Source organism: Gallinula chloropus (assembly GCF_964237585.1).
Source record: "Gallinula chloropus genome assembly, chromosome: 14".
In the NCBI taxonomy this organism is placed as follows: Eukaryota; Metazoa; Chordata; class Aves; order Gruiformes; family Rallidae; genus Gallinula; species Gallinula chloropus.
This window is the reverse complement of record NC_140099.1, coordinates 4,135,701-4,149,765: the sequence shown is the minus strand read 5'-3', so window position 1 is coordinate 4,149,765 and position 14,065 is coordinate 4,135,701. Positions and strand designations below refer to the sequence as shown.

The following is a 14,065-nucleotide window of genomic DNA, read 5'->3' as shown; positions in this document are numbered from 1 at the left end:
CCTTGCTGCTGAGCTCTGGTTAGCTTTCATGTTTTCAGCCTGTTTACTAACCGAGTCGTTTCTAGCCCCACACTTGTCTTGGGGCTGTGGATGAAAGCCTTCCTCTGCTGCAGACCCCAGTGTGTGCACAGGACCCTTGGATGCTCCCCCATCCTTCATTTCATTTCAAGTTTCACTTGAATTCCTGAAGGAACGGGTTCTTGCTCAGAAGTGATAACCTTTGGTTCAGTGCCCGATCGTGGAGAAACTTCAGTACTGTGTGACTGATAAACAGGCAATTGGATTCCCTTGTTCTGCTACATAACTTGGGGAAAAACTGATCAGAAATCCCTTCAGAGAGTAGTTATTGTTTTTCTTTAAGAATCCAAGGATAAGACCCCAAACCCAGTGTGTGTGTCCCTATTTTTAACTTCATAGCCCCACGGTTTTTTCGAATATACCAAAGAGCATCCATCTGAAACTATTACTCATAGATCATCCATAGCTTTACAGGTGGGATTTCTCAAAAGCAATATAACTTGGTGTAACTTTAGTAGGAGCAGGCTTTGGCTTGTGCTTTGGATTTTATTTTTATATTTTTTTCAAGTTTGAAACCTCCTTTTTTAAGCTATATTTTAGCTGTAGCCTTTCTAGCAGGTTTTCTTGGCAGGAATAGATAAAACTTGTTGCAGCCCTTGCTCTTCCTACCTGAGCAAATCTCCTGGTGAGACAGGTAATCTCTTGGATGAAACCAAACTAAAATTGATTAAAGAGTCCAGGTTTGGCTAAGAGTCATTAGTTACGTGTGATTGTTCATGGCTGGCACACAGTGTATAATTATACAGCTTGACTGAAAACAAAAGTAATATTTTAAACAGCTGTCCTAGAACAAAAAATTAGAATGACAATATTACAGTAATAGCTGGAATAACTGGTTGTAGGAGTTAGGAGAGACTAACTTTCCACCCATTTGTGGGTTTACCTCCTGAGTATTAAATGTCCATCAGTAATAGTCATTGGAGGAGTTTCTTTTTCCCACTGAAACTTGGACGTTTACTCTCACTAGCAGGAGGCAGGAGTTTTGAGCCCTACCAGGGGCTGGCCAGGCTGATCCCAAAGGGACCAGGTATCCTCTCTGGGTCTTACAGTGCATCTACTGGAGTTGGAATCGGTGAGCTGTGAGGGCTTTGACCTTCTGATTAGAGGTGGGACTGACAGCTTTTCTGCAGCGCTGTGTCACCCTCCACTCACTCTGTTTCCAGACCTGGCATCAAAATTAAATCTTGGTGGGAGCATGGAGATGCTGCTGCCCAGCCACACCAGGTGGAACAAGAGCTGGGGGAGCTGCCATTCACCAGCTGGCATCTCCTGGGCCTCCCTTGTGCTGAGCTTGCTGTGGGTCCTTGAGAAACAGGTCATGTCTACCCTTGACACCTGCGGTGGGAATTTCTGCCCACAGCACTTGCCAGCCTTTGCAGGAATGAGAAGATGCTTTGCACTGCATTGTAATTTGTTTTCTTTTAAGGCATGCTGATCTCAATCTTAAAAACTGCATGCTGTGTGTTTGTAGGAAAAATACTTCAATCTGTTGGCCTGGAAATGCAAAAGCCCCTTTGTACTAGAGAGCCGTAAGGATTTTTCAAAGGTGCCTGGCTTGATAGGCAGGTGTCTGTCAGCCCCAAAACATACAAGGGGGACTGATGAAGCCAGACACCATGTATTTAGCTGAGAAAGTTGCTATTTGACCTGTCCAACAAAGGCATGCTCAGGTGGAGGTGCTACCTTGTTAAAATACAGAACCATCTGAAATTCCATAGGCATGAGCTGGTAGGAGCTTAAACAAGAAAAATGAAAAAGAAATAACTAGAGGCATGTGAAAAGCCAGCTTCAGCTGAACCCAGACTTTCAGCTCCTTCTACTGAACAGAGCCTTGGGAATTGCATCTACAAATGACTGATTATATGTGCAGTTCAGTTAATTAAATTTTAAAAATTGTGTAGGAAGTCAAAAGATATAGCTACTTGTTTAATTAAGGTAATTAAGTCCCCAGGTAGCTTTTATATTTGCTTTATTCGCTGCAAGTGTCTGGCTTGTTCTGTTTTTGAAGCCACGTCAGCATTGACATGGCTTAGAAAAAGGTTGTACTTCTAGGATGCTTACTAATTGTGCCTGTGGGGAAGAAAAGGATGGAGCAGCAGTGGGAGAAAGGATGTTCTGGGCTCCAGGGTAAATGCAGTCCTCTTTTTTGTGTCTGATCCAAAGACAATGAAAAGATTCTCACTGATTTCAGTCTACTTCAGACCAGGCTTCCCAGACTGGATTATCTGTGGTGGGGAGGGTGAAACAAAATAAAAATCTTCTAAACTTGTGCTTGCAAGAATTAATGCTCGGGTCAGATGCAGTGTTGAAGGCGGCTCTTCATGGTGGAGGTCCACCCTGTCTCCATTTTGGAGAGCAAGGGACTCTCAGGCAAGGCAGCCACCCTTCAGCTCTGCCTCTTCCCGTCCGCGGTGAGTTTTTTACAGGCATGCCAGGCTCTCTCAGAGGCAGACTGACTATACCTGCTCTTCGAGTTCAGCAGATGCTTCAGCTGGGTGTTGATATGTTGCCTGAGAGATTACCCTCCTCCTGAATTTGTTTTCCAAGCCTCTTCCATTGATGAATCACACAGGGCCAGTTGTTTTTTTTTCAAAAGGGCAAGGTCATATGATTGAGGAGCCCTGTTTTGGTCTTCCCCCCCATCAGTTCCCTCATTCACTCCCGACTAGCTTTTACTGTAATGCTGAGAAGGGGAGTTAATCACACCTGCCTAGTTGTCAGGAACGACGTTAGTACAGTCTATTTCTGGAGAAGGTGTGTGAGAGGGTTGACTGGGGCCCCTCCTCATGGGAAACCGGTCCCTTGCAGCAACCTTTGAAGTCACGCGGGAGCTGCACGATCTCAGCAAGTTCAGGCATGGGGCACTGTGTGAGTGGTTTGAATTAGGAGTGAAGTGCTCCCTAGTCCTGTGCTCAGCCTCCCTGCCCAAGCACTGCGTCTCACAACGGCAGCGGAACGAAACCGCGGCTGAACTCATCAGTCCTGACTTGCTCACTTGCCAAAATCCTCCAGTGTTTGTTTTCTCTGAGGTACGGCTGTGAAGTTCAACAGAAGTTAAAGTGTAGGCTTAGCTCTGGGCCACGATCCTGTGTTGTTCTTACAGATACAAAGGGGGTTCCTGAGCTCCAGCTGGTGATCTTATCCACCCTTTGTGCTACAGAGGAACGTGCTGTCTTCCATTTCCTTGAACTAGAAGAGAGCAGCGATTAAAGGCTTTACTGCACTGATAAGCACACTTTCCTATCCCAGTTAGCTAAAACTTGGCTAAGATACCTCTAAACCAGCCAGAAAGTTGATGTTTTTCCTCCCAATTGTTCTCTGGGGGACCAGGCTGAGGATGAAAGCACCGGAGAGGGGAGGGTAATTGTTTAGAGGTCTGCCTGCCACCAGTTTTCTGTGAGATCTTTTTTTGTGGAGTTTTTGTTGTTGTTGTTTGTTTTTGAGATCAGCACACCTCATAGCATTCACAATATCATGCATGCATAAAAATTCAGGCTTCTTTGCCTCTCCCCATACAACAGGGCTTTTCCCACTGTGGTGCATCTCCTACTCTGGTATTAATCCTTCCGGGCAGAATTGTGCAGTTCCCTAAAAGTTATGCCAAATAGATCTTGGCATTAGGAACTTTTCTGTGTGCTTACTGCTCTTTGAATATGGTTGTCAAATGCATATGGCTGGTTACGTTCTTCTATCACTTATCTCCTACACTGATAGGCGTTCCCCCTTCACATCCACTGTGCTGCCCTCAGGCTGTTGAGTTTCTCTGTGTGCCTCCTGCTTTCTTCAAGTAGGAAGACCAGCAGTAGCTGCATTGTTGACCCAGACTGATTATATGGTCTGCTTTGGGCTTTAATTCTGTCCAGAATAATACTGTGGCCTCTGCTTCTCTGTAAAAACATAATTTTTTGCCTTAAAGCAGCCATGGGCAGTGCTGTGAAGACAAAGAAATGACGTGTGATGCAAATCTTCATGTGTGCATGGTGATTACACCTGCACTGCTGCTGTGAGGCTGGATCGCCAGGGTGCTCACTGATGCTGGGAGTTAACGACATTGCCAGAGCCTTGTTGACGTGCAGTCAGGGCCTGGGCCTCCAGCCAGCCATTGCTAGATAGGGCTGTCCCTTCCGTGGCTGGAGGGCCAGGCCTTCAGCAGCTGCTTCCTTTTGAAGTGCTTGAATCTTATTAAATAACAGTGTGTAGTGAGAAGTCCTCTCAACCTGTAAAAGTAGGTGCTAGTGATGCAAGTTCTTTAGTGACTGAAGAGATTGAAGAAGGGCTTTTACTAAGAATTCCTCCTTTTGGGGTAGAAGTAGGATGTCACGCTCCTCTTCTGTGGGCATCTGGTTTCAGATGGTTATGGGTGTATATCTGTGTGTTGGCTTGGTAAACAGCACATGCTTCAGGTTGGCTTTCTGTAGCAGCACTGCAAAGCGTGAAGGCAGTAATGAAAGTGTAAAGCAGGGGTGGTAACATGGGGAACCGTGCTGCAAGGATGGCTGAGGTGAGCCCCAGGGCCTGGGCTTAGCACGCTGCTTGCTGTGCATGCTGGCGTAGCACGTGAGCATCTCTCTGCCTGCACAGGCATCATGGTTGTGGTCCAGCAAGTGTGAGGAGCTCACAAGAGATAGCTGCCACCAGCATGAGGCCCCTCCGTGCTGTGTGGCGGTGGTATGGGGTGTCCGTGCAGTGGTGGGAGGAAGCGCATCCTGTCGTGTGGGGGTTGGTGCTCGGGAGCTGCTCAATTGTCTATCCCGGGCGGGCTCATGAGAGGGCAGGTCTGCAGTCCAGGGTTTTCCTTTCCATTTTCTAGGTCTGAGGTTATCTACTGTTTCACATATATTTCAAGCACCTGGGAGTTGATCTTGGATGTTGCATTGGCTGCTACTTAGCTGCTCAAACTTTATCTTGAAGGAGATTGCAGCAGGTCCAAAAGCCAGACTTTTACCAGTTGTCTATTAATTTTAATTATTTAATTTCATTGTATCTTCTAGTTTCTTGTTGATGCTTGATGTTGCTGTCAATTTAATACCAGGGAAGCTCTTAAGACTGTCCAGTTTAAGCTCTTGATATAGGACAAGGTGTCACTGTCGGTCCAGCATGCAGTGTGGTGTCAGTGTGCCAACGTTTCAGTAGTGCTGGGCTTGCTGGGGCTTCAGCCCTCATTTTGGAACTTTCCAGTTGTAATTGTTCTTTAGGTCCCGCTAACACGTGTGGTGAGAAGTTCTTGAGCTTAGCTACATCCTCTTTATTGAGTGCTCTTGAACCGTGGTATAATACCAGCAGAGCTGCTTAGTTGGTGTAGGGGATTTAACAGGTCTTTAATCTTTGAGTCTGGGGTGGAGAGAGATTGCTTTACAACCCCCATAAATCTCCTACTATTACTTTCAGAATTATTGTGTCTAATTTGTCTGTGCTGCTCTGGGCAGAGGAATCACACCTTGCTCTCCATCACAGCAAATAGATCGCAGAGTTTGGATCAGTGTTTGTTTATGCCCTGTGTTCAAGGTGGGTGATGCTTCAGTTGCATCTCTGGGTCTCGGACCAGCTGCTGGTGTCTCGACAAGCCTTTGCTTTTGAGACTAAACAAGGACTGCAGGATTTGCTCCATATCCCCCCTAAAGACGATGTATGTAGGAAGAAGGGAGGAAGGATCCTCTTTGTGAATGGGAAAGCGGGAGTTTAATGTATTGCTGTGTATGGAGGCTGGCAGAAAAAATGATAAGCACTGAAGAAGGATTTTGGAAACCTAAGTAAGGATTTTCCCATGAAACCTGAAGTCTTGATATCCCATAAATCAATTTCTGTGACTGTGCATGTATATATTTTAGAGATACTATGTCTCTTTGAAAGAGCTATTTATTTATAAAGCTGTGAATCTCCAGTGAAGTAAAATTTAGGCAAAAATGATGTGTGGTACAGCTGGAGTTTAAGTTTATTTGGGGAATGTTTTCCATATTAACGGAGACAGAGGGCTGTTCAAACACAGCTTCCTAAAGCCATGGGAGTGAGCAGCCCAAGCAAATGTGAAAAGTAATACTGAGTCAAAACTAAATATTTGTCCTGGTTTTGGTCAGGATGGAGTTAACTTCTGTAGCAGCGGATGGGATGCTGTGTTTGGGTGTTAAAATGAAAGCAGTGCTGGTAACACCCTGATGGTTTTAGTTGTGGTCAAGCAGTTAAGGACTTTCTCAGCTCTTCTTATTTCTCTATTAATGAGAAAGGAGGGGATGAAGCCAGGACAGGTGACCCAAACTGGCCAAAGAGAGTATTCCATGCCAATGACACCATGCTCAGTATAAAGGGGGCTGATGGGAGGAGGAGGGGGCAGCTCCAGGACACAGGGTTTTGGGGGACGGTCGGGTGCCAGGACAGCTCTGGGTGGCACAGCCTGAGCTGTGGGTTCGGTGAGAAACTGCATCATGTATCAACAGTTTCATATATTTTTTGCTCCAAAGTCCTGTTAGTATTGTTGTATTTTATCTTTCTGCTATTTTAGTAAACTATCCTTATCCAAACCCACAGGCTTTTGGTTTCTTGGTTCTGGGGTTGTTATTTGCCCCTTCCTTTTCCCTTCCCTTGCCTCATCCCCCCACACACTTCTCACCCTCCTCTTTTCCTTTAAAGAGCAGGCAGCTGCGTGGATCTTGGCTCTCAGCTGGGGTAAAACCACAACAATATTTAATTAAAATTTTATCCATCAGATTGATTTGTTGTTTTCTTTTTATTTTTCCAGTGGAAAACAAAAGTGTCCATAAAATCAGTGTTTTGAAAGGGGTTTCCCAGGCAGTTGTAGCTTTTGGGTTTTATCCCATTGATAGACATGTGTCACTTCTGGACTGTAGCTGAAATTGTGTGAGCAGGTTGTTCTCTCATCCTTTCTCTGAAAATACTTGCTCTGCTCATCCTAATGAATTCCCAATAGTTAATAAATAAAAATTCTCTGCTTTTGCAGTAAATTGTAGGCTAGGGAAATGTACATCATCCTTTCTTGCAGGGCCAGGAAATGCTTTTGTAGTCTGTAATGTGCACACCAAGGTGTATTAAATTCTGGATGCCTCTGTGATGAAACTCAGTGCTGCTGATGGAGAGGACTTGCTTTTATTTCTGCCAGACGGAGGGAAGCTGGCTGTACAGGAGCACAGAGGGTTTGAACATCATTCCTCCAGGGAGCTCTATCTTCAGGATTTTAGTTCTGTTTGGGGATGCAAAGGGGGTGTGTGTGCATGTGACTTTTACTTTTCTTAATTTCATTTATTTTTTTAATTCTGCATGACAACCTGACTGGAACTTCAGGGATCCTTAGCAGTGATTTTTTTAACAACAGCCCCCCCAAAAAAAAAACACCCTCCACAACAAACAATCAGAAGCAAGGCTTTAATTTAAATTATAACTAAAAATAAGAACGCTACTAAGCAAGAAATAAATACCAGCTTTCAAGGGCAGGGTGACCGACACTGGGATTGAATCTCTGATCCCTAAAATTATATTCTGTAACTCTATCTAATTTAGATGAAACAAGTCCTTAGGTAACAGCACTAATAGTTTCTGATTTTCTATGGTTTAAGGCCAAAAGGTGATTTATGTAAGAAATCAGTGTTTACTCCAGTGCTGAGGGGATTTTGAGGGAGTGAGACAACTTCAGTGAGGTAAGATGTAACAGGGAGGAAATACCTGTGTCATTCACCAAACAGATATGAATGGATCTTCTTAGAATTGTGTTTTAATGTTACTCCTGCTTCATTTATCAGACTAACTGGAATGCCATTAACCTCTTTTTTTCTTCCCTTTAGTCTCTAATTCCTCCAGCAAGGTTGACATCATTCAGAGCTTCTAGGAAAGAGAAGGAATCAAGTTCCTTTTTTTTTATGGAGCCCTGAATGTTGAACAACTAGTTTTGATGCTTGACTGTTTTTGGTAAAATCAAAGGTTAAAATGAGATTCCATATAGACCTTCAAATAATATCAAATATCATGCAAAATCCTGAGAAGAGCCTTTGCCTGGCAAAACATTCTAACGTTTCCTTTCCTTTTTCAGGTGGATTTGGAGCCAGAAGGCAAAGTGTTTGTTGTCATAACTCTTACTGGCAGCTTCACGGAAGGTAAGAGAATTGTTTTGGCTGTTTCCATGCAGAGCTGGGCTCTGCTGTGTACTTGCCATTGGTTGCCAAGCTGTATGTAGGTGGATGGTGTTCTTCACACAGGCCATGTGCTGTTACACACCGGAGACTTCTTGAGGGGTGGGGGAAATCTGGAAGGAGCTGTTCGCAAGGGTTCACACCCAGCGGACCCTCTGCTGTGCTGCTGCTCTGGTTTCAGACCCAGGGAGCTGATTCACACTTGATCTGGTTTATTTATCTGAAGTTGTCCTTCAGATGGATTTTGTCACCTGTACTTTTCACCTGGCTGCCTCTCCAAGGGCAGGCTAAGGAGCACGTAGAGCATATTCAAAGCAGAACGTGTTTTAAAACATCTGGACAGTTTTTATTCTGCAATGAGTCCCATCCACTCTGTGTGCATTTCTGTTTCTCAAGTTCACTTTGCACAGGAAACTTGAAGGTGTTTTAGGGCGACAGCTGCCCTTGAAGTGTCTGGGCAGTTTTGTTTTCTGTAGCTGTGCTTTAGAGTGTGATGGTTTTAATTTCCCTACTGTTCTTTGTGATACCAGCTATGAGCATGGATGTGAGCTCTGCAGGACCAACCCAGGAATCTGGGATGGGGCACAGAAAAAGCTTTTTTTTCTTCAGACCTACACCATGGTCCTTACTTGTTTCAGCTGCAGCCTCAGACTGCATTTGTTGGGAGGTTTTCTCTCTCCAGGAGCCAAGAATCGAGGCAGGATCTGCTCTGTTATCTGCTACCTGCAGCCTGGGGGAACTGGATTTTTAGTGCTTTCTCTTGCTCTGCCCCAGAAACTGATGGCTTGACATGAAGACTGTGCTGGGGGCTGCAGGGCAGGCAGCCCACCCAGTCATGCTCTGTCTTGGATGAGAGGAGGGTACAAGCTGGAAGGGAGTGTGCTTCAGTGGGGGAGCTCAGTTCTCCTGCCTACCTGTGCTGGGTGTCAGTGCCTCTGTCTCTGTTTTTCAAGTGCAGGTCTGAATACAAGCTTGTGCTTTACTTGGCTGCTTTTGGGGGGCTGTCACGCTCTTGTTGAGCTGGCAGCCTGGTACATGCTGGGGCACAGGCAGCTGCTTCATGGAGAGCTACACCAGAGGAACTGGTGAAGCTTTTGGTTTTCTTTGGGCTGTTTACACCCCAGGACTGCTCTGTTCCTGGCAGGACAGCTGTTGCCTCTAAAGCATTTGAGCCCAGTCCAGTCTGTCGTCAGCTGAGCCATACCTGAGGGTCCAGCAAGGGTTTGCAGGGAGACAGTGTTCTCCTCTGCAGCAGCACCCTTAGCCCTGTCATGTGGATGCAGTGGCAGGTTTTGCAGACATCCTTCCCTGTGTGCAGCTGGGATGGCTCTTACTCCTAGGGTCTGTGGCCAGGGCATAATCCTGCTTGCAGGAGGTATGTCAGGAAGGAGACATAAACAGAAAGCTTGGCTGGCTTTGACTCCAAAGGAGATGTATGGTCTCAGAGTGATGGAGAATACTAGGAGTGTCCTACCCTGGCACTGCAGCAAGGTGCAGGGCTAGAATTCACTCTCCATGTAAAGCTGGACAGGCCACATAGCAGCACTGCAGCTTTCAGTTCTTTATCTGTCAAAAGAAGGCTCCACGGGGACCTTAGAGCATCCTCCCAGTGCCTAAAGGAGCTACAGGAAAGCTGGAGAGGGGCTGGTGACAAGGGCAGGGAGGGACAGGACAAGGGGAAATGGCTTTGAACAGAAAGAAGGGAGATTTAGATATTAGTGGATGCCCCCTCCCTGACAGAGTTCAAGACCAGGCTGGATGGGGCTTTGGGCAACCTGGGTTAGTGGAACGGGTCCCTGTCCATGGCAGGGGGTTAGGACTAGATGAACCTTGAGGTCCCTTCCAACCCAACCCTGTCTGAGTGCCCAAGTAGCAATGCATGTTTTCCTGTGCACAGCTGTTAACTCCTGGGGTCTGGGAACTGCTCTCATTTATCTGTGCATAAAATGTTACCAGATCCTTTACCCTTTCTCCTCTAAGAGATGCTCCCTACAACTCTGCTTTGACAGGGAGACATGAGGGTTAATTTTTTTTCCAAGCTAATTTGGGAAACACTTTCTATGTGTAAGCAGAAAACAGGGAAAGTGCAAAGGTGTGCCAGGGAGACATGGAGGGCTTTCTTGCAGGTCCAAGGCAATGGCTTTTGGACAGCAGTAGGGGTGAAGAGGACACTAGAAGTTGACTTTCCCTATGATAAAGCTAATGATTGAAAGAGTTGTATTGACATCAGGAAACTGGAGGGCTTTTACTGACCAGCATTCCAGTTGTATCCATGCTCAAGCATGTCAGGCTTGGCCATTTAAAGCAGGTTCAGTAGGGGTGGTGGCCTTCAGCATAAATCCAGAATGTGGTTCAGGCTCATGCTGGTGGCTGAGCAGGAAGGTGTGTTGCTACCAGGGCCTCAGAGATGAGAGATGGAGAACTCCAGCCTTTGTACCACTACTGCTTTCTGAGGAAAATGAAAAATGTTGGAAACAGCTTACTTCTCTTTCCTCTTATTGAGGATGAGTGGACTTACAGAACAGGCTCGTGGGGTTTTCCTTGACTGGTTAATTCCATGTATGGTCCCACTTAGCGTTTCCAAGAATAGACATAACTCAGGGCAAGCCTGAGTGCAGGTACTAACTTCTAATCATTGGGAAGGGGAGGCCTCCATCAGGGAGGGTTTCCTTCTGCAAAGTGACAAGGCCTTTTTTTATAACATCATGTTTTATTCTGCTTCTGTATCTTTTGTTGTTGTTCTGTTTTATTGTGTTTTTCTGGAAATATAGAGGTTCAGAATTGTACTTGGAATTAAAGGTTTTGGCAAGTCTGAGAGTAACTCACAATTTGAGAGCAGAAAAAGTGGCTTCCCACTTGTTTGCTCTTGTCTGGAGCCACTGCCACATCCCCACTGCCAGTAAAGGCTAACATAGACACCACTTGAAGGCCACATGTGGCTGTGGGTACACAGGGAACCCAGTGATCTGTTTGCATGAGACCCCATCAGGGCAGCGTGCAGACCCTCCTGGAGTTTCAGGATACAAAGTTTAGGACTTCTGATAATTTTCTTGTGAAGGGGTAAGTGTGTCACTCTGGAGCGTTCCCTGCTGTGAGAGGGATCCAGCAAGGGTGACATTGTGTACCAAAAAAAGCCAGACTTTTTACCACCAGATGAAAAGGGCAGCATGGCAGTGTCTGCAGAGCAGCTCTTCAAGCCTCCCACATGCTTTTTTTTAGCAGCTCTTGCCTCATCACTTTTGATAGACTGTGGGGACAGAAGGGGAACATAGTGGAGTCAGTCTGAACTGTGGGGAGTATCTTCCTTTGAAAAGCTTCTGAGAGCTCCACTGAGCAAAGGGAGAGGGTCAGTGCCGCCTTCTAGTCCTCACACTGTCAACACATCATTCATTTCAGAGAGGTTTGATGCCAAGTTAGTTGCCTTTTTTATGGATATAGCCTAATTCACAGGGTCCCAGCCACCACCATCTAATTCTAGTAAAGTAAAAGTCCTAAAAGTGGCTAAAAAGAAGGAAGAAGTGGGGATAAAAAACCAAAAAGAAACAGACAAAAATCCAAGCCTGAGATTTTAGCTCCACCTGAGGCTGAATTATATTCCTGTCCTAGAAAGCTTTCCCAACACAGATGCTCCTGGTGGTGTGGGCAGCGTGTACTTTCTTTACCTTCAGGAATGGTTGGTTTTCTTGTTTGATCAAAGGTTCTTTTGGCCTGAAATTTAATTTGGTTCCCCTAACCTACAGCAGGCAGGGGGAGAAGGGTGGTACTGCTCAGAGGGGCACAGAGTGTCCACCAGAAGCACGTGTAGACTGCCAGGGTGAGGGCAGAAGAGGAAGCATATAGAGCTGGAGAGAGCTTAGAACCTCCTTTGGGGGTTCCCATATGGCTCTTCTGTGCATCACTGGTAACCAGCTGTTCTGAGGCAAGGCAATGTGCCTGTTTCATGTGTTAAAAATACATGTCAGGTCTCAGGAAGAGAAAGGAATGGAGCAATAGGAAGTGAGGCAGGGTTAGTGAAATTACCCCTGCCTCTATTTTCTCTGCTGGATGGACTTGCTGCTGTGCTAAGCTGTATCTGATCATATTAACTCCCCTCATTCAGCCAATGTCTTCCTGTGTAAAATGACCAGTGCCAAATTAAAATGAAAATCTCCTTACCTTGGGAGGAGATTACCTCTCCAAGCATGGCTGTGTGTCTGCTGGCAGTGCTGCATCTCTCCCTGGCACCCAGCTGGGATGGAGGGAAGCACCTTCTCCTCCAGCCAGCTCCATTCTTGACCCAAGAGCTGTTTCACTCCAGGCTGTTTTACAGAGAAGGTGAGGACTTGCTTCTACTTGCCAGAGTTCAGGCATTGCTTAGGGATTGATTTTCCTCCAAAACCTCCCTCCTTCAAACTAATTAATTTATTCTTTCCTGGGTTTTCTTTATTTCCCCCTGCCTGATAATGGGATTTTTTCCCAAGTCATCAAATTTATAATTTCTTTTATTCTGTTTACTCTGGATTCTAATATCTGTTTTGCTCCAGTCATATCTTATTATAAGCATTTCTTACCCCTCTCCATCCCTCCTTGTATCTCCTTGCTTCTTTCTGTCTTAAAAATAATGAACGTGCCTTCTCTGAGAGATCTGTCTGACATGGATGTGCCTCATCCATGGATATGAGGCCTGTTGTCAGCTGAGGATCTGAGGACAAGAGTGTGTGAGACCAAGCAAAGCTGGAGCTGTCCAAAGGCAGTTTAGCTCTGCACAGCCTGGGGACCACAGGAGCTGTGGTGTAACTGAACTGTTGGTGTCCTGCCTCCCTCCCTCCATGTGGTGATCTACACGTGTGCCAGGGTTTCTGTGATAATCCATGAGGTCTCAGCTCTGGTTTAGGCCTCCAAAAGAAAAATTTTGCTTTATTGCTCTAAAACTGGTGCTGCTGCATAGGGTATGAAGCTCCCTGATGTTGTTCCTCTTCTAGCCTTGGGTATAACTGGGTCCAGGTGGACAGCTCCCGAGTAGGGTGGTCTTCCTCACCACTCCTGGAAAGCACTTGGGAGCACCTTGTTAAGGTGCCACCACTGACTAGGAGCTGTTGTGGTTCTCCAGCACGCTGTGTCTGAGTACCACTTCTCTGAGCTCCCCCAGGGTGTCATCTGGGTACCCCTGGCTCTGGTTGAATGGGACCTGGTGCCTCTGAGAAGACTGTTTCTGGGGCTTGTGTTGTTCATAGCAAGTGCCTCTAATGCTATTGGGGTGCCCCATCAGGTGTTGCAGAGTTGGTGGCATGAATTCAGATGTGCTCTCCACTGTTTGTCTCTGCTACTGAAGACCAGTTTCAGCTATGAAAGGGCAGGCCATGAATTACTTTGTTCTTGGGCAGGGCGTGATTGGCTTGAAATAAAAGAGCCTTGCCATGAGTGTGGGTGAGCTACTCCTGTTGTTGGTGCTTCTGGACACCTGTGAAAAGCTAGGGATACACAAGAGCAGGGAATGTTGTGTGGGTCAGGGTGACTTGCTGCAGCAAGGCTAGATTGGGCACCAGGTATGTCCCTGAAGGACAGCATGAACCTCCCTCCCTTGCAATGCTGGAGTCCCAGAGCAAGCTTTACCTGCAAGGTGTGTTGCTCTGCCCTCAATTTGCCACCTCTCTTGCTGTTTGCTCTTTTATAAGCTTATGAAATTAATACACACTAATTATATGACTGAATTAATGAATGAAGCAAGCCCTGTGGAAAATAAAGTGCTGCTATTTTAGTGCTTCAAACTTGTGCAATTTTCAATTTGCCTTTTTTTTTAACATTGTCACTCAAAGTGATAATTCTGGCTTGAAGTTCAATTTTAATTTCATCACTGTGAGGTAAGTAATGGT

General features: G+C 45.9%; 1 protein-coding gene across 1 annotated transcript in view; it reads left to right on the top strand.

The window, feature by feature from the left end:
* Positions 1-14,065, top strand: part of PRKCH (protein kinase C eta) — a gene marked incomplete at its 5' end in the record, with an annotated part of 117,799 nt that overhangs the window by 20,546 nt on the left and 83,188 nt on the right. Inside the window, one exon of the mRNA XM_084270557.1 lies at positions 8,114-8,177. Coding sequence (XP_084126683.1) covers positions 8,114-8,177 — 64 coding nt within the window. The remainder of the gene's footprint in view (positions 1-8,113; positions 8,178-14,065) is intronic.